This window comes from Vanacampus margaritifer, chromosome 4, assembly GCF_051991255.1.
Source record: "Vanacampus margaritifer isolate UIUO_Vmar chromosome 4, RoL_Vmar_1.0, whole genome shotgun sequence".
NCBI classification, from domain to species: domain Eukaryota; kingdom Metazoa; phylum Chordata; class Actinopteri; order Syngnathiformes; family Syngnathidae; genus Vanacampus; species Vanacampus margaritifer.
The window spans coordinates 13,726,630-13,747,347 of NC_135435.1; the positions used below are offsets into that span (position 1 = coordinate 13,726,630).

At 38.7% G+C, this 20,718-nt stretch overlaps 2 protein-coding genes across 4 annotated transcripts; one reads left to right on the top strand and one right to left on the bottom strand.

Moving 5' to 3' along the window:
• Positions 1-550: 550 nt before the first annotated feature.
• slc30a4 (solute carrier family 30 member 4) lies at positions 551-15,320 on the bottom strand. The gene is made up of 9 exons (XM_077563598.1): positions 15,083-15,320; positions 12,514-12,761; positions 8,910-9,174; positions 7,781-7,927; positions 5,798-5,951; positions 5,444-5,678; positions 4,911-5,016; positions 4,686-4,820; positions 551-2,413 (listed from the first exon to the last, which is right to left on the bottom strand). The coding sequence occupies exons 2-9, from the start codon at positions 12,712-12,714 to the stop codon at positions 2,265-2,267; spliced, it is 1,392 nt and encodes a 463-aa protein (XP_077419724.1). The 5' UTR covers positions 12,715-12,761; positions 15,083-15,320; the 3' UTR covers positions 551-2,264.
• On the top strand, positions 14,949-20,416 carry bloc1s6 (biogenesis of lysosomal organelles complex-1, subunit 6, pallidin). Of its 3 annotated transcripts, none has more exons than XM_077563600.1 (6): positions 14,949-15,281; positions 16,149-16,226; positions 16,574-16,733; positions 18,242-18,329; positions 18,403-18,489; positions 18,728-20,416. In XM_077563600.1, exons 2-6 carry the CDS (start codon positions 16,169-16,171, stop codon positions 18,845-18,847), a joined length of 513 nt encoding a protein of 170 aa, XP_077419726.1. In that variant the 5' UTR covers positions 14,949-15,281; positions 16,149-16,168; the 3' UTR covers positions 18,848-20,416. The 3 variants fall into 3 exon arrangements, with proteins under 3 accessions (XP_077419726.1, XP_077419725.1, XP_077419727.1); XM_077563599.1 differs by having other exon boundaries at positions 15,213-15,353; XM_077563601.1 differs by lacking the exon at positions 14,949-15,281 and adding an exon at positions 15,453-15,612.
• The last annotated feature ends 302 nt before the right edge of the window (positions 20,417-20,718 follow it).

Here is a 20,718-nt window from a genome sequence, read left to right on the forward strand (position 1 = left end):
TATTTTGAAGTTTGCTTTAGGTGTTTGCGCCTTTCCTGACATGTCCGAATGACGAAGCTGTCAGCCCAGCTCGCACACACAACAAGAGGAACTTACTCGTTAACATACATTTTAATCTTTTTGCTTTGGTGGAAGAAGCAAGTATTTTCAAGTCAAATGGCTCAAGTCCGAGTGAAGTCACAAGTCATTGTTAGTCAAGTCCAAGTCTTTTAAAAAAAAATTCAAGTCGAGTCTAGGGTCGTCAAATTCATGACTCGAGTGCAAGTCACATGACTCGAGTCCACACCTCTGGTGAAAGTTATCAGTTACGCAAAACCATACTATTTTAAAACGGATATCAAATAGTATTAGTTTTGATGCATAGTTGTATTATTTTCAATTTACTTATTATTTGCATTGTTCAATGTAGGATACGTGACTCTATTATTAGCGCACTTACATGGGCTAACTAGTGTCCTATGCAACGGCATAATGCAAGGTAAAAACATTAGTACACTACACCACGTAACCAAGTTTTGTAAAAAAACAAACAAAAAAAAAACACCTGAAGCACTGTGGGTGAAACATTGAACTATTTTATTACAAAACAAAACAGTGATCCCGATTTGTGTTTCTATTACTACGATATGAACGTTTTGTGAATGCCAATTCACACTTTCTCTCAGAATACCGAGTGGAGAAGAGTTGATAATACTGTCAGTTACCTCTGAGGTACAGCAGCCTTCATGACACTCAAACATACTCCTGACACCTGCAACTCCAAACTGTTGACAGAAATTAATTTGAATACGCTACTAGTATGGAATACTCTTGCAGTGTTTTTGTTTAATACAAAGTGATTTTGGTTAGTACAGTGAGGTGCATTAGCTGATTCAGTCAGCTTACTGGCCACAGCTGTACTTTGCTGGTATACTAAGGAAAGCTGTTCGAACGTTTCTTCCATATTCTAGATGCCCAATTTAAGGTCCGTATACTACTAGTACACTGGTGCTCTCTAGTAGGACAATGGAGTTCATTACTAGTACAATTTTTGTCTTACTAGTATGCAAGCAAACCATACAGCTAAACTTTTGTGCTGCACGAGTAACAATACTAGCAATACCAAAATAGCCGCCAGTAGTTTTACCTCCCTGGTAACATGTAGTTGTCCTGCAAGGCTGCGAAGTATGCCAATGTCGAAATACTAGTAAGAACAAAGAGCATACTAGTCACGTGGACCTTGATGGGCATGAAGGCTATCAAATAAGTACTTAAACAGCTTCATGGAAATCATTCTCTAGTAAGACAACTGTTATGACTGGAGTGAAACTCTGCACTAGTAGAATATCCATTTTACTAGTGAATAATAAGGTGACTACGAATAAGGTGCTAAAATGTTAACAAATTGAATTTTGTCACTAGTAGTATGGAGTAGCCAAAGTTGTCCTATTAGTGTGCAGAAACGTCATACTGTAGTGCAATGCAGTTGTGGAAAAAAAACATCAGTAGTAACACAGTCATTCGACTAGTGTGCTGAGTTGTGATACTAGTGAGGACCAGGCGAATACTAGTACATGGACTTTAATCTGAAGATAGAGGACAGATGAAAGAATGAATACAAGTTCAAACGGCAAAAACATGGAAAGCATTTATTCGAAACCGATCTTGCGCTCCGTGTACTAGTATATTTTTTTGTCTTCATTTAGGACAATTATTTATTACTACAAGTGAGGCAAAACTGTGTACTAGATGATAACTAGTAGCACTGGTAGCGCACAGATGTCAACTGTGAACAGTTTTGCCTCACTAGTAGCATGTAGTAGTCCTGCTAGTATGCGGAAAACATTAGCAAGACAAAGTTGTTTTATTAGTGCATTGTGTTACTAGTGAAGAGTTAACTAGTACCCTGGCCTTAAAACTGGCCATCAAGGCTGTCGACCAAACGCTCAAACAGCTTTCCATAGACAAACTAACTGAGGCTGAAGACACAAGAACAAAAACGATACACCAGTTGCCACGAACCAAAAGTGTACAATACTGATATTTAGGCCTTAATGGTGAATGAATGAAGAGAATGTGCTGAAGGTTCACGTTCCTTAACTGAACGTGTCAAAGGTCAGTCAACTCTGCATGGATAGCAGTCAGTCGTCACAGGCCTCCTGCTGCCTATTGTTCGGCATCAGTTTTGGGCGCTGGAGCAACGACCAGGTGCCTTCCGCGTGAACGCGCCAACACGCAGAAATGCGCAAAAAGAGTGGAAACAAAAGCAAAAGTGGAGAGTGTCTTTAAGGCTGCTCACAGTGCGCGCAGGTGCGCGCGGGCCTCTCTCGGTGCGTCTGGACCTGAACTGTGCATCTGCTCAGGCCGTAGGTGTGAAGCAACAGGTGGCGGGCCTTTGCCTGGACGTCCTCCCAGTTGTTGGCACTTAAAGGCGCTGGAAGCATAATAAAAGTAGTCATAGGTTCTCATTTTCTTATAAAATGAGTGATGACAGGACGCAACGTACTACAACGGTACCTCCACTTAAAAAGGGAGCCGACTACATTTGTGCAGAAATGAGCAACAATTTGAGTTATGAGCGCTTGCCGCGGTGGAAGCCAACTTCAAAACAATTCTATTTTGAATGCCACTGCCATGAGATCTTGTTTAATCGAGATCCTTCTTTTTTTCCTAACCTGTTATAGTTTTTGGAACTTGAATTTAGTATTAAACTATCGTATGGAACAGGGACAGGATTGTCTAGTTTTTATTGTGACAAAGTCGTGCATGATGAAGATATTACAATGTGAAGATTTCTGTTCTGTCCTGTTTGGTCAGTGATGTGTCACGCTCAGACTAAAAGAGGAAGAACCGGACTTGTGCACATGTTCAACTGGCCTCAGGCTTTGTTTGACATCCCTTTCAGCTTGTTTGTGGACATTTTTGGCACAAAAAGTGTGTTTGCTTTTCTCTGACTTTGACCAATCAGATGCAACTTTATATACACATCGCCATCCAATAGAAGGAGTGGCATACTAATGCTAACTACAGTAATTTCTGGACTAGAAGGCGCACTAGCTAAATTTGGGGAATACTACACATGTAAACCGCACCCGGCTAAGCCGCAGGTGTTTACCGCACCGAGTTCCTGCTACTTTCTTTTCCATAATAAGGGTTCAAATTGTCTCACTCTCGTTCTCTCTCCTACTGTATTTGGGCTCGCTTGGTTTGTTTTGCTCTGCCTAGCACGCTTGCGCTTCCTTTATAGTGCGCCCCATTGTGATCTGATGTATAAGCTGCACCTTTGTATTAGCCGCAGGGTTGAATGCAAGTGAAAAAAGTAGCAGTTTGTAGTCCAGAAATTACTGTAAATAAGAAGAATATATAAAAAAAAAAACATGGCAAAAAAAAGGTAAGTTATTACAATTAATTAGCAAACAATACATTGTGCCTGCTTATTTTGCCTCATGATTTTTTCCTTTTTGTTATTTAATAAGAATGTTGTTTATTCAGGTACATGTTAAATATCATTGCACGCTTTTCCAATATTGTGCAGCCCTACTTTCTATAGCCAGTAGAGGGAGCTTCTACATTTGCAACTAAAATGTATTTCTTCTCCAATTATGCCATTTTCTCCATTGGAGCAGTCAGTGAATCTATTGCAGATTATTTCATTTGGAAACAAAGAATATTAAATTAATTTGCTCCTTAATCCAAATATTGATAAATTATGTAATCCATCAGAAAAAATACATTTCAAGTGTTGAGTCTAGAATGAAACCCATTTTTCCCAAAATACACGATTCAGCCCACTAAATAAGGAATAAAAAAATATACTTTTCATGGGTTTCAACTGGTCAGGAGTGGCCATGTTAGAATAAAAATATACAATTTGATTTAAACAATCATATATTTAAAAAGATGAACTTGGAAAATAAAAAAAAATAGGCAAAACCTCACACCCTTGGAAAATGTCATTATATTTGCATTAACACTGTTGGTGGTTTAATGAAAAGGAAGCGAGAAAACAAAAAATGTCCAGAAACTAGCGGTGCGAATCTTTGAATGTCTCACGATTCGATTCAATTCCGATTTTTGGGTGTGCTATTCGATTCAGAATCGATTTTCGATTAGAACGATTTTTGATTCACAATAATTTGATTGACAGTGATTTTTGCTTCAATTTATAGATGTTCAAGGAATCGTAATGATCTATTCCAGTCTGACTCGCTAATGCTAATTAGTGCTCTACTCGCGGCACTTTTATCACTCAAAAGAACGGCTCCATGCTGCAAAAAAATACTTTTATTGGAATAACATGATCGTGACTTTTTCCTTCGACTCTCTAATGTGGCTACAACTTAACAGTGTATTAGACCACGTGGAACCACACTGCCCCTAAGTGGCCAAATCGGGTACAATATGAACAGCGCTCCCAATAAAAGGCACACACAAACAAAGGGAAGACAGTATAAAATAATTTAAATAAAATCGATTTTGGGACATTTAAAATCGATTCTGAATCGTACTAAATGAGAATCGCGATTCTTATGAGAATTGATTTTTTGGCCCACCCCTACCAGGAACCCAGATGTTCAAAAATAAATTTGAATCACATAACCAAGTCCAAGCAAATCAACCTCCCATTTCCGTAACAGAACAAAAAATGATGCAAAGAAAATTAATGAATACATTTCACATCTGCATGTTGTGCTGAAGCCACTCACTAAGCTGAAGATGCACAAGTGCTGCGGTCTTATCTGTTGTCAGCGCCCAAACATTCAGCTCATCCACTGACTGCACGTCCTCCAGTTTTAGGAGATTCTCTTTGATCTGCACTGTGTCCAGGTGCCTGGGCACGCCTGGGCGGCGCCAAAAAAAAGGGAAAATCACTACATGAGTCCTCATGGAGGAGCACAAGCTCTTACATTTGGGAAGAATCCGATACTTGCCTTCAAGCACGATGACTGCTGTGTCGCGTATGATGCGGACTGTGGTGAACAGAACCAGAACGGAGAAGATGTAGGTGCAGATGGGATCTGCAAGTTTGTACTCGGGCTGAGGAGATAGAGAGATAGAGCCTGACAGTTGAGCCAAAAGTAGCTCACAATGTTGTGGCCCCTGTCCTATGTTGCTAAATGTAATATTTTCCAAAAATCTATTGGTCAGTCCACACATGTAAGTGTTAATTTGACACATTCACACTTGAGACCTTGTAACACTGAGTCACATCACATTTGACAGGGATAATTGTTAATTGAGCCCAAATTGGACATTTTCATTCTGGGGTGGACTCACTTTTGTTGCCAGTTGTGACATTCAAAGGCTGGGAGTTATTTTGAGGAGACAGTAAAATTATACTGTTATACAAGCAGCACACTGACTACAAAGTAGATCATAAAAGAGGCTGTACTTGCAAGGCACATTCAAATATTGCTTTTATGTGTAATAAACACGTGACTTCATATGAGCAGGTCCGAGGCACCTTGAAGCGGACGACGTATGCAGCTATGAGGACCCCGAGGCTCTGCAGGAGGTCGCCCAAAGCGTGGATGAAGGCGGCTCGCACAGCCAGGCTGCCGTGCGGTCTTTGGTTCTGTGCCGACCCTGCGGACTGCGACCCCGGGGCAGTTGGCGCGCCGTGGGAGTGGCCGTGCCCATGTGAGTGGCCGTGCCCATGTGAGTGAAGGTGACCACCTTGGTTCAGTAAGAAGCCCATTCTGAATAGAAAAAAAAACAAAATGCTATCACTGTAGTCTCACACAAATACTGTCACTCACATTCAGTCTCTCGTTTATGTACAGACACGCTATGTAGTGAGAAGCACATTCGGACTCACATGAGGTTGACAGCCACGCCCACAGCCGCCGTGATAATCATGACATCGCCGTCGATGTTGAAGTCTTGGTTTACCGTCCTCTGAACGGCCTCAAAGAGCAATATCGCCGTCAGGATGTAGATAAGCGCCACACTGAGGACCGCTGCTATCACCTCTGCAGCAGAAACAGTCAAGTGTCACAGAAGCTTTCCCGGATGCGGCCTTCTTAGGTTTTGAATTACAGATCAGATCTAAAAATACCACAGCTTTAAGATTATTATTATCTGACAAATAAATGACAGCAAAAATTGCCTTCTCAAATCAAACCATTTTCTGGATGCATATTAAATGACACTGTTAGTCTTGTTTGTGCCTCAAAAGTTTTCACAGAAATGTGAACAAACAAAGCTTTAAATTGCAATGGAAACGCCTCTTAGAAAATGCAATGTAATTGGTTGACAATTGATGGCTGCTATCAATCAAACCTAGAGTGCAACCTTGGCATAACCTCTCATTCACTGCCATTGACGGTGTTGACATTATTAACATTTTCATTGTTTTATTTTACATTTTACCTGTTTTACATTTCATTATAGATGTGTTGATGAAGGTGTAATTATGTTGACCTGATATAACCTGTGTAAGTAATGCTTTTGACATTCTTGCTATCTTTTCTACTGTTTTCCCAGATATGAGAAAGTTAAAATGTTTCTATGTTTATCTAAGAAGTCTAGTTGCTGTTCATCAGAAATCCGGTTGTCAAAAGTTCAAGGATGATCTAGTTTACTGGGAAAATGCAAACTCATTCTGTGCCTCACGGGATGACAGAGGCGTTTCCTCATGTTTTGAATAAAGAGGCTGTGTGGGCAAAAGAAGACACACCCATTGGATGACACTGCTTAGGTGGTATGCAATTGTGTGACCAGAGATCTCTGTAATAAACCAACCTTGCAAGGACCCTCTTCACCAGAATCTCATCTTGGAATTATTTGAACACGCAAACGATTACAATTAATGGTAATTCCTTCAAATGGTGAACCCCGACGAGCGACGTTGCGGGCTGTGGCGTCACGGACGGATACAATTCCAGGCGCCTAATTAATTACGGTGAGTGGACATTTATCAACGTTTAAGGAATTCTGTCTGTTTCGAGGCGCTGCAGCTGGTATTTGTCTTGCAAAATTACTACATTGGAGATGAGATCTGTGTGAACAGGTATTGGTAAAATTTGAAGTCGTGTTGGACGCGAAGTCCCTGATTTCGGATTTTACTACGGTGTTCGAATTATACACGTACGTGGTGACGACAGCATTGTTTACGGAAATGTCGTCACGTTGGTTGTTGCGCTGAACGGGAAAAACAGGCAGACGCAGCGGATTTGCGCCGTTGTTAAGAAGTCGGGAGATTCTTGACGTCAAAAATTCATTTGAACTATTTCTATTAGTCTAACTTTTTTTTGTTTTGTTAACAAGAGTATGAAAACCTAGAAGAACATTATTGTACATTTAGAACAAAATTTGTGATTAATCGTGAGTTAACTATTGAAGTCATGCGATTAATTACAATTACAAATTTTAATCGCCTGACGCCCCTAATTTTTAATAATCTTTTCAAAAAATAAAAGATGATTAAAAAAAAGTCTAGGTTGTCATACTCTTGTTAACAAAAGTGGAAAAAATGTTAAACTAATAGAAATAGTCTAAATCAATTTTTGACGTTTATAGCCGTCAATGGCAGTGAATGAGATATTGACTGACAGGTCACGACGAAAAACAACACCAAAGACAACAAAACTCTATTATCATTGAAATTCCCCTTTCCTGCTCTTGTACAAGATGACTGAATTGTGAAATCTGTAAATTTGCATCACAAGTCCAAAACGTGTTCAGTGTGTACTTAACACACAGTATTACTACACTAACTAAAACACACAGCCTTCGGTCATATCTGGGCTCAGAATCGGAATCACGCCCCGGGTTTGGGTTTTTGAAAGGAGAGCCTTACCAAGCCGATGCAGTCCAAAGGTGAATCTCTTGGTGGGCGGTTTAGTGGACAGCCACAGAGCCAGCAGAGAGAACAGGATTCCCACCACATCAGCTAACATGTGCACAGCGTCAGTCATGATGGCTAAGCTGTTTGATACGTAGCCGCCTGGAAGAACCGTACAATGAAATCCGAGGTCATCAGAGACACGTATAGAACCCGGGCCACAACATTGGGCAACATGTAATCCTATACAAGAAATGCATTTAAAAATAAAAAATAAAGTTTTTACAGCATGTTAAAAGTTATTCCAATTATACATAACCCGAACAACAAACAAAGCAGCGAATTCAGTTTAAGGAACGACCTCCGTGGAATATCCATGTCAGAGCTGTGTATTATGTTTAAAATTAAAGTCGTCCTTTTACAGTTGTATGGAACTGCAACTAACGACTATCTTAATAATTGATTAATCTGTCTACTATTTTGTCGGTGAATCAATAAATCAGATTTTTTTTTTTAAGTATTAATTTCCATCCCTATATTCAAAATCAGGACATGGATGGGTATCATTAATATTTGAACAAGTCGAAGTCAGTCAAGGTGGAAAATTCTGAATAAGAATATGCACCAGTAGTTTAATTGAAAGCAGAAAGCGTCGCCATGAATGTAAAATATGATCAAAATTGACTTTAAGCTACGTTCACTAACTTTGATTTCTTTGAGAGGTGAATACATAAAATTAATTGTTTATTATGTTGGTAGCACATTGGCATCATGGTTAGCATATCTACCCATTTCAATGGAGAAGTCAGGGTTGAATACCGTAAAAAAAAAAATATATATATATATAATAATAATAATGCAAACAATTATAAATATTTTTCATTTCATTACAATAATTTACAATACATTTTAAATTAAATAGTTATTTTTAAATGCAAATGTAAAATTGTTTATTTTACTAAATATTTCTTAATTTTGGTTCAGCAATATTATTTACAATAAATTTATTACACATTTTACAAGATCAATAAATAGTTTAATTAATATATATATTTTTTTAAATAAATAAAATATATAATGTATTGATAATGTAAACACTCAGTGGGTCAAAATAAAGAATGCAGCGGGCATAGACTGTGCTTACCTATAATTTCCGCCGTCATGAAGAGAAAGTAGAGCACGGCTGCAATGACCAGCCTCTTCATCACCTTCCTCTGCTTTATGGTCTCCCTCTTCTTGGTGCAGCTGTCGCAGGGGTCCATGTTCAAGCCCGGGCTGCCCACGCTAGAGGACGAGTCCAGCAGCGAGTCATCGTCTTGCTCGCGCCCCGCCACCAACAGCGTGTTGACCGCCACCCCGTTGGACGGAGCCCCGGCAGCGTAGTCCGACATCTCGCCGGAGACCACCACCTTCATATGGAAAGTCATTTGCATATTTATTCGACATCCTTTACATGTATCTAAAGGTCTACTAGTACGCACTTTGTCCTCATTACTAAGACAATCCAGCGCCTCACTAATAACATGCAGTCCTACTAATGAGCAGAAAAGTCAGAAAACGTTAATAATAAGACACAGTTGTTCTACTAGTGCAATGAATTATCTTGTGAGGTCAAAGATCATACTAGTACATTTGAATAGTCAAAAAGCTATAAATGTATTAAACAGTACGGGTGGCTGGGTGGGTGCTGGCGGTGGGGGGGATTTGGTTGTGCTTGCTCTGTCCTGCCCGGGGTGGACGGCTCCCCTCTTTGGTAGAGGTTTTCATGCATGCCAGATCCACCAGTCCAGCATCTATCGAAATTCAAACACAATCTGCTTCTTCCTCTTGTCGTTGAATCGCTGGAGGCTGATGTCTGTGAATCTCACTCTGCTTCATCTGTCCTTCCTTCCTTTCCTCAGTCTCTCCTTTGGTCTCGCCAATTTGTTGGAATTTAGATGTTTCTGGGGTTGGTGAAAGACTCTGGTTGGTAACCCGGTGGGTAGTAGATAATGTCTGGTCGGTGCTGGATTTCACTTTCCTTTCTTTTCTTTGATCCTTCCTCGGGTCTCCTGACAACCTCACGACTCTAGCTGGATTCTGAAGTATTCGGTTTAGGTGAACGGTATGGGATTTTTAATAGGTTTTAGGTGAATTAATGAGTACACACTCACGCATGTACACACACAAAATACAAAAAGAAAAAAGAAAAAAAAGAGACAGAGCAATGATGATGACATGTCGAATCGGTAAAATTACCGAATGAACAATACTGAGCTCTCTCAGAAAAAAGAAAAAGAATAGTCAAATAGCTTTTCATAAAGCTGTATAAGCATTTATTCTGTAACCTTGATATACACCTCAAGATCGCTACACAAGTACACACACACTGTTCTGAATTGTCTTATGAAGACAAAGGGCATACTAGTACGCTCAAATAAATGCTCAAATGGCTCGCCAAAAAGCATTCAATTTGATATCCATGATATCCAGCTATTAGTACACCCTGTTTCCTCACTAGTAAGCAGAAATACTGTGTTTAACTAGTTGTGTTTTTTCCACTACTGACTAGAGGGATAACTTTGGCACACGACTTGTAGTTTGACAACTACATGTTACAAGTGAGCCAAAACTACCAGTGGGTAATTTGGTCCTATTAGTGGATTAGTAAAATACTAGAGCAGGGGTGGCCAAGTTCGGTCCTCGAGAGCCACTATCCAGCCTGTTTTCCATGTTTCTCTCCAATAACACACCTGATTCATGATCAGGATCGTTGTCAGGCTTCTGCAAAGCTTGCTGATGAGCTGATCATTAGAATCAGCTGCGCTGAAGGAGGAAGACATCCCCTGTACTAGAACATTTCCAATAGCTGGAAATAGAAGTGTTAACAGACATTTAGTATTCATGTTTACTTGTGTAATACTGAGCCAAATGTAGCAGCAATAGTGGGGTGGGGGGGATTACTGATAACACAAAGTCATTCTACGAGTGCGCTGGGGGTGGGGGTGGAGGTGGAGATGGGGGACTGAGTAACGTAACTCAACTTGAGTTGCCAATTTTAGGATTTGGGAAGTGCTTGGCTCAAATGTATCAAAGGCTCATTTTGACTTGAACGACATGACACGTTTTGCCTGTTTACATTTGGAAATGTGCATTTTCAAAATAGTGTGGCATTTTTTTTTGTGTCTGTTGCACTTTTAAATGAGGGCATAGTGTTATGGATAATAAATCATTATTTTTGTCTGAAGATTTTGCACTGGAATTTTTTTGAATAAATTAAAGCTTTACATAAATGTTGGGTCTATAATGTTGATTAAAATCATAATCGAGATAGATTTTTTTGGGGGCCTTATCTCCTAGCCCTACATCCATCTATCTATCCACAGGCTGGAGCTGTACATGTCGGGGAGGTGGGAAACTGGCTAGTCGTGTCCTCCACATGCGGGCAGTTTAAAAAAAGCATCACGGATATGAGGAGGAAATGGCGACCGGTATTCACTGTTTGGAACTTACTTGGCTGAGAGTCCAGCGGCATGCTACGCGCTGTAGCTTCTTGCTAGCTAGCCCGCTAGCCTACAACCATAATATGAATTACACCTTCCAAACAAATCTTCCTCCCACCAATTCACTATTTAAACATCACACACACAACATATATACACGGCTAAACTTGTGACTGGGACAAAAGTTCATTTTGCAGTCATTATTAGTGGGTGCATGTGGGTGTAATGAGCTACCATGGGAGGTGTTGCTTTCAAAAGCATAATTTCTCCCTTTCTTCCCTGTTCCACATTACAGCAATAACAGCTGTGTTCGCAAGCAGAGCTTTACTTTACCTCATTGGATGACTATTATCTATCTATCTGTCTATCTATCTATCTATCTATCTATCTATCTATCTGTCTGTCTGGTTGCTTTCAGTGACACATGCGGTTTGAAAACAGCATATAGCCTTCAATCAATCAATCAATCAATCAATCTATAGCCTACATGCTTTTTAATTACACAAGGATTTTTGCTATTTGTAGGCTGCCCAGGTCCCTATTACCCCCCCCCCCCCCCCGCAAATAGCAAGGGCACATTGTATAGATTATATATTGTGGTGATATTTATTTTGATTTTGTCTTCATGAGAAAACTCTGTATTGGAGTAATCCAAAAGTAATCCAGTTACATTACTTTAATATTATGGTACTTGGATTACATTACTAACTACATTTTTTAGCGGGTAACTTGTAACTATAAGCATAACGGAATACATTTTAAAATTAACCCTCCCAACCCTGTCTATCCATTATCCATACCAATTCTGAGGCTGGTTTAAGAGCCATAAAAAAAATGTGAATGTGTTCTGACACAGTGCAAAGTGGCAAATGTGTGAATACATGTGACTGTGGAGGATTTTATGACTTCATTTATGACTTGGTTGAATTTTACCTCAGTAACTTGGGACTTACTCGAAGGTTAAGACTTATACATGCATTGGAGCAAAACCTCCTAAATTTCACAAATTTATACTCACTAATACTATTGGTCTGTCAGTCTCCACACGTGTTATCTATACACATTATTGAGTTGATCAATCTATAGTGTTGACAATGGCTTGCTCTCCTTGACAATGCAAAGTTAATGGCTCAACAAATATGTTTTTTTGGGGCTTTACAGAAAAGATGTGGTTTTGGTGCCAGCGATATGTCCCACCTCTGCTAACTATTGAAGTCAAAGATATCAAGTACAGTACGGGTATATTGGATAAATGGCTTTCCATACCTTCAGCTTGCTGAATTTGGGCGCTTCATCCTCCACCAGCTCTTCGGAAAAGTCAAAGGGCGCCGTGTCGCTGCTCATGTCCCAGTCGTTCCGCTCTCTCCTGAAGGCGGAGCGCACCTTGCTCAACAGGCTACCACCGGACATCTTTAAAAGTATCCCAGGCTGACTGCAAACAGGACACTTTCCTCCTGGGTCAATCATTCACATTGTGCAGCTGCTACTAGCATGTAAGTTTACTCCATTGGGACCTGGAAGAGATGAAAACAATATGTAGCTACTCAACAGCAAGCACATTTTTATCACGGTTTATATCTTTTACCCTCAGGCCTTGTTCTATTTTACTGCCCTTTCAGCTTGTATTGTGACGTAATGTGTAATTTTAACGATCTTTTTCACTCTTATTCACTAACATCGTCCTTTTAATTACTACAGGGTTCAACGTTAACGATGGTTGAAGATGAATGACACTGATCGGGCCAGTAGAAATGTTATGCATAAATATAATGAAATGAAGAAATGGATTGTACAAAATATAACGCCCAGAAAAAGAAAAAAACTTGCCACCTCATCGTGCAATTTCACCACTGACTACACACTTTATTCTCTCATCCTAAGAAATTAGAAATATTATTTAGTCTTGTTGTAAATCACAATATATTTTTATATTTTATTTAAATGGCTTAACTGGTGGCGGCACAGTTAAGAGCTCGACCTCACAATCACTGTCTCCGAACCCGGAAATTCATTATATTATGTGCGCAAGAAAGGTGGATTTTACACAGAAACGAAAGTGTAGTAACTGACAAAAAGATGCTGTAGCCACAATAGCAGAGTCTTTTTGTATGTCAAGAACAAACGCAGAAATGCCCAAGAGACACCAGCAGCCGAATCCACCAAAGTAGGCAAAAATAATTGCAGAACAACAGATTCAACACAGCTGCAAAAGTACCAATATTCAAGTTGTTTTTTTCTTCTTTTTATTAAATGGCCTCTACTGTAATAATCCCTGTTTGGAGAACAAACAAATACTGTATATGAACTTTAAATGTATGTCAAAATACAAAATCATTAATCTGCAAATGTCACACCATTGGTTGGGATTTCAAAATAAAAAAAACACGTAAGAACACAAAAGTGGTATTTCTAAAAGCTCTATGATAAAAGTACAATGTACAATACATGCAATATTTATTTCCTATTATTCACTTGTCAAATGTATAAATTTGCTAGATAATAATCATTAAAACATATCATATTATATCATGAATATACAGAGCCAGTGATTCTGGCAGGGCCACAAACTTTTGAGCCACTACTCAAAAAGGCTCAATGAAGGACGCTGTAATATAAAATAGCTACTCATTTTTATTGTATTAACCCTTAAAAAGTTTGTTTGCACAATAGAGAGGTAAAACAACCTCAAAAATGACATTTTGAATTATTCCCAGTAGCTTTTATTGGTAATAGAAGGCTACTATACAATCTCTTTCTATATATAGCATGTGTCAAACTTGACAACGTAGTGGTTGCGGTCATTATAGAACCAGTACTCTTGGCGATATGGCTGCTGCTGTGTCCAGTTGTGTCCCTTGCCAGTTTAACCCCTCTATCATATTTTCTCTCCACATCTACCCCCTCTGCAGTATTGTGTCCATCTTCAACCAAGCAGCCAATGCAGACCACTGCCCCAAAGACCCGGAAAATAAAATCAAAACCGTGTACCACCTTTCCTTAAACTTTGCGGAAAGCATCATCAGGCCAAATACGCTGGACAGCACTGTTTAAATTGAATTCAATTACACTTCTTCTAGCCAATATCATCACACAATGGCGAGTATTGCTGATGTAGTCTCAAGTGCCAAACTCTCGAAAGACATTCTGATGAGACAGTAAAGTTAAATAAAGAAATAAAAATAATGATGATGATAAATATATATATATATATATATATATATATATATATATATATATATATATATATATACACACATATACACAAATATTAAAATCTGAAGATACCCATAATGTATGAGAAGTGCAGCTCTTGAGCTGCAATATATGAAGTACCTTGAAATCATGTGAATTGCTGCTCCATAAATAAAACTGACGAACTAAACAAATAACAAGGAATTTAACAAATGAAGTTTTCATGGTTTTCAATTTGGCAAAAGTTGCCAGAGAGCTGTATAGAGCCATAAGGTCAATTTGATTGTAAACAGCTTAATGAAATACATTTAGGCCTAGCGCTGAAGTTATAAAATTAAGAAAATCCGCCCCAAATTTTTTTGACTGCATCTTATCCTTGATAGCTTTCATCTTATTTGCATAACACGGCGGTGGGGGGTTAATGATGTAAGGTGGACGCATGGCCAGTATTTCAGCACAGATGGATAAACAAATCCTGGCATATGAGAGAGATATTGTAAAGAGATCAAAAGTCTTCAACAATGAAACAGCTTTGGCTAAACGGTAACAGGCTAGCTCGTAACTGTTAGATGTTTGGTCGTGTCAGCAGGCGACTATCAGAGTTTTCATAAAAATCACATGACATAAACATGGCTAAACTCACCTGACGACACTTTGTCGACCGATGTCTTGAGCCAGCATGGGACATCTCCGGAGTCGTCCCAACTGAAACTGCACTGGAGTGGGAAGTGAGAAGGAAGGAAAAGCTGAGCAAAGTCAACTAGCAAGTTTGGTGGAGAAGTCTACATATCACGTGACCGGACGAATCATGTGACGTTTGTGAGCCGCAAACAACTCAAAATGTAAATCTTGTCGTTATCTGGCCAGCTTCTGTTTAAACGCCTGAGGTCGCCGTGAAAAAAAAAATCCAACGGGTAAAGTGTTGTAAATCGATTCTGAACGTTCGTTTGTTTGATATGTAGCTGGCTAAAAAAATATCTTCCGGTTGGTTACTACTAGCTTGTACTGTTGTTGTGCCTTCTTCGTCCGTTCTTCCAGCAATGACAACGTGACGCACACAACGAATCACGAGATTAGCGCCGTCTGATAACGTGGATTAAACATTTGATTTCCTTGTTTTTTGTGTGCAAATTTCGGGGTTTAGTTTAAGGAGAATACTGCTACACCCAACTGGTATGCATGTGTCATGCATGATTAGCCCTACTGCTAACTAGACTCGTCCTAGTGGCACAAACTACCGATTAGTTAGTACTAGTCTTGCCTTACTCGTGACATGTCCTATTAATGTTCAGAAATGTCATACAAAGACAGTCATTTAACGGAACTGTCTGCGTGATTTATCATCTACAATCGCAACGACATCCGGCCAATTTATACTCGCTATATCGCACAACTGATCGTAGATATGTGGTTAAAAAAAGAAAGAAAAAAAGTTGCCGTTGATAAAAATGTTCACGAAACTTTCCAATCGGCACCATCGTTAAAGAAACGTCTGTCTGACAAGGTAAAAGGATGTGTGTTCGCTGAATGTCGATGAAGCAACCACTCAAAACATGGAAACATATTGAATGTAAATGGGTCGCTTTTTTGTCATGATGATGCGGCTGCTAGAGTAATAACAGCAGTAGTAGTAGCAACGCAATGTTTCAGCACTTATGATGGAAGTAGGAAACTGTATAAAACATCTGATTTCCTGGCATCTTTCACAGGTTGCTGAATCTTGTGGTTTATGGATGGAATGGAGGATGAAGGACCCTCGTCTCAGGGTGACCCTCCACATATCGAAGGTGTGTGACAAACCTGTTTGCACGCTCCACTCTCTTGACTTGACAATGTCTTTCCTGCTCTTCCTTGCAAATGTTGTCCAAATGTGTCTGATTGAGACCTCATTACATCCCAGTAATGTTATGAATTGGAATTGTCTGGACTTGAGCTTGGACTTTAATTTTGTTCTTGTGAAGCTATTCTCTTGTTTCAGGTATAATCATTTAAACAATACATAAGCTTGTAGTCATTTTTCAAACATTTTCCCTGCTCGACACCTCTGATGTCAAAGTCACTCCGCGCTAGTTTAGTTTGTCTTGCATGGAGGTAAATGTTGGACTAGCAATGTATATTTGCCGTCATTTTTCAGATGTGCAGCTGCCGGCGGTGGAGCAAATGAATGTGGAGAGCTCCGCCCCTCTAGAAAATGTGTGTATAAACAATGACGCGGTCTACAAGCTAACAGAGGGCTTGCTAACCCACTACCTCCCTGGCCTGCAGAACTCGAAACGTACCCTGCAAGAGCTCACGTGAGTTGGTTGGTGACCCCAGATCATCACTGTTCATCAACATTACAATACAGAAGCACATAAGAGTTCATCAAAAGCAAGGAAGAGGTTTTATTCCTAAAGTGCATTTAGATTTTTTTAGGGGTGTCAAAATTACTGTGTTAATTATTTTTGAGTTAATTTAAAGTTCCTCTAACGCCACAATTTTTTTTAATGCACAATTAATGACCGACCCATACTTGTAAAGCCTGCAGCAGACATGTCCATGTAAAAATTTTGCAGTAATAAATTCCATAATAATGCATATACAGTATTGATGGCGTATGGAGACTGGATTCAAGTTGTATTGTACAATTGTAAAAATGTGCAGAATTTTGCAAGTTACTTCATGTTAAAGATTAGATAGCTCTTAATATGAAAAGTAAAATGCACTGAGCTGTCACCGTCTTACAAATGCAATTATGCCATCTAGTGGCAAAAGAATGACCTCAACACAAATCACTATCACATTCGTTTTTTACAGTACAGTACATCTTTTTCATTTTAACTCAATGTTATGAATTATTATGAAATTACTGTATCAATGGCTAAAAGATGCAGGCACATTTCTATTAGTTTAACATTGTTTTCCACTTATGTTAACAAGAGTATGAGAACCTAGATATTTGTTTTTATTATTGTACATTTTATTTAACATTTAGAACAGATATAAAATTTGCAATTAATCGTGAGTTAACTATTGAAGTCATGTGATTAATTACAATTAAAAAAATTAATCGCCTGACACCCCACTTTTTTTATAATGTAAAATGTATTAATTTGTAATATTATTAGAGCTGTCAAATGATTTTGAATTTTTTAAATCAGATTAATCACATCCTAGAATTTTGATTTGTCGCGATTAATCACTTAATAAAAAAGGCTTTTTAATCAATATTTTTTTTCTCGCCAAATTTGAAGAGCACCGGTTATGTGTTAATTCTTCTGACATTTAATGTTATGAGGACGTCTTCAACATTTTTTGATCCACCGCACACGCTCATCTCCCTCTTTTTCTAATCAATGAATTACTTGCATAATTTAAAATGGGGAAAAAAATGACCCCAATATTTTGACTTGAACAAATATTCTAAATGTCATACACAAACATTCATTAAATGCTTTACTTTAATGCATGTAATTATGTTTATTGCTCAAACAACCTGTGCTACCTTAAACATGGCCATCCACTGTCACGCTAAAGGATCATCTATGGTCAAAATTAATAGTGCGATTAATCTGCTTTAATTCATGATTAATGTGATATTTTTTCGTGATCAATTAATCAGTTAATGCTTTAACTTTGACAGCACTAAATATTAAGCACGGTTTGAACACCAACTGCACTTAGATATTGGACAGCAAAAAATAAACAATGATTCTATTAAAATGTATTGCATGTACCTAAATAAAAGAATAACTAGTCAAATAAAATAACTAATAACCTTTAGCAAGTCGACTTGGTAACATGTATTTACATGCCCTTCCAGACAAAATCAGCTCATTTTGTTGGACACACTGGACCAAGAAGTCACCAAGTTCCGAGAGTGCAACGCCTTACTTGACCTGAATTCACTGGTATGTTTGACCCTGGCTTGCACCACTTTGCCCCCCCGGAAGGGTTCCCTCATTCAGTTCATTGGCTTTACAGTTTACGGAAGCCAAGGTTTACCACAACAAACTGGTCAATATCAGGAAAGAGATGATTTTGCTCCATGAAAGAACAACAAAACTAAAGGTAATTATTTGTCTGTGTATTTTCCTTTTTATTTTTTTATCTAACATCTTATTTTAATAATTTGAGACCTGCTTCTTGTGTTACTTGCGCCACTGCCCGTGTATGTGCATGTATAATGACATTTTAGACCTACTTAGTGCATTTATCCGTTTTTTTAGTTCCCCCTCTGGTCCTCAAATATGGCTTATCTTCTCCTTGTGACAATGGCGAGCCACTGATGGTTTCCATGTGCTTTCAGAAACGAGCTTTAAAGCTGCAGCAGCACAAGCAGAAGGAGGCGCTGGAGAGGGAGAACCAGCGTGAGAAGGAGCTGGAGAGAGAGCGGCAGCTTATTGCCAAGCCTGCTAAAAGAACATAAGCTTCTGCACTATGGTCGTTTTGCATGTTTAAGCCTATTTTCTACAAGACAACATGTACATGGCGGCTAACCAATGACACATGATTAATTCTTATTACATTAGGGCAATTTTTGCTTCTATTTTGAGACAATAACATTTGAGGGTCACACAGTAAGAGGCCAAACTTAAGGAGTGTCTCACAATGGTTATGACTGGATAACAATTTACATAAAGCCCTACTTCAGAGGCCAGGCACCATCTAGTGAGAGGATTTTCATCAAATACTCTACCTTCTACACAGCATTGCGGTTCACCGTGTTAAAATCGACCGAGAAGTATTAATGCAGCATTCTGCGCCAAATATTGTCAGTATTCTCAGAATTGCAATCAAGGAAATAAGTATGAACACCTAAAATGCGTACAGGATGACTCGAGAGTAATTTTAAATCATGATTGAGTTGAAACACTAAAGGGTTAGTTTAGTACTTTTGTACTTGCTGTGTGTCCTGCACGTCAGGAAAGTGTAGATCAGCATTTGAATTTAAGTTCGAAGAAGTTAAGCTACACTTATGTTCGACACGCGTACACCACGTTCACAAACGTGCATTCATGAATTCAACTTGTATCTTCTCAAGGCACAACTGTATATGCAGCAAATGCAGCGACGGAAATCCCAATGTGTACGTTTGCCCACTTAGAAAGAAATTACTGTACCAGTCTTTTATTTGTTTATGGTTGTTTTTATGCATTACAGTAACAGACACAAAATCAGTTCAAATGCATTTCAAAAACAGGCGATCTAAAAGTCAGAAAATGTTCCCCATTTTATTGAGTGCAAAAAGTAAGATCCAGTATAACTCTGCCGGAATTCTGCCTCCCACAGATTGACCGGCGCTCATGTGCCATGCAGCTGTGCACAATTCAATATCAAGTTTTTAATACACATTGCCTTATTAGCATAATAATTAAATAGCAATTTAAAAATAAATTAAAAAAATGTTCGTAAGTGGGCAAACTTACAAATAATGCCCCCCCTTCCCCCAAAAATAAATATTCCCCCCCACTGTATATATTTTTTTTCTTATTTCATTTTCACTATAGGCCACTAACTTGCCACTCCAGGGAAATTTCCTAAAAACAGTTGAACATTGTCAATTGCCTGACCCTGAGGAGTCCTATTCTTTAAGATGCTTGTGTCCACACTTTCAATCACAAATCTTCTGAACAAAGGTGACTGTTTGCTGGTAAATAGAGAGCTTTTGAAATCGGAAGTTAATTAAAATGAATAAATAAATACTTGTATGTCTGTCGCTGCTGTATGCCCTGTGAAATGCTTTTTAAAATGCATTACATTTTGAGTAAATGCGCCCAAACATGTAAAACAGTGTGATGACTCTTGAGTTATGATGTGATTTAAACCAAAGATGGTGAGTTGCTAATTATTGATACTTTCAACTGTCAACCCCTGATGACACATTCAAGCATTGTCCTGTCTGTTTTTGTTGAGATAAAATGTAATGTACAATAATTGTTATTGGGCATTGAGCCTCTTAATTGTTTCACGTTATAAAGTCTTTGTTTAAAAATGACTGGTGGTGTGTCATGTTTGTCCCCAATGTCACTTGACAGTATACACTTCCTTTTTTCAGTTTTCTTGTTAACTAACAAACACTGAAAAACCTAAACTGTCAAATGTTGATGGCCTCACATTTGTCTGAAAAGTTGATGCGCAGGTTAATTCTGCCATCTAGTGGAAGAACATTTAATTGTTCTACCCGTCACTGCTGGTATAGCTAGATTGTACATTATTTTTTAGTAAATACAACAATTTTTCGGCTTGAGTGAAAAATTGATAATTTCCCATTGCACACCTGATGATCTCTGACAGCAC

Bases quoted from the DNA above. Each gene is read 5' to 3' on its own strand.
- slc30a4 (XM_077563598.1), bottom strand. From the start codon at position 12,714: ATGATTGACCCAGGAGGAAAGTGTCCTGTTTGCAGTCAGCCTGGGATA. The intron at 5,952-7,780 runs GTAAGGCTCTCC...TTTCTGCTGCAG, and splicing joins CTTTGGACTGCATCGGCTTG to AGGTGATAGCAGCGGTCCTC. The intron at 5,017-5,443 runs GTGCCTCGGACC...CTATCTCCTCAG, and splicing joins CATACGTCGTCCGCTTCAAG to CCCGAGTACAAACTTGCAGA.
- bloc1s6 (XM_077563600.1), top strand. From the start codon at position 16,169: ATGGATGGAATGGAGGATGAAGGACCCTCGTCTCAGGGTGACCCTCCA. The intron at 16,227-16,573 runs GTGTGTGACAAA...GTCATTTTTCAG, and splicing joins TGACCCTCCACATATCGAAG to ATGTGCAGCTGCCGGCGGTG. The intron at 16,734-18,241 runs GTGAGTTGGTTG...ATGCCCTTCCAG, and splicing joins CGTACCCTGCAAGAGCTCAC to ACAAAATCAGCTCATTTTGT.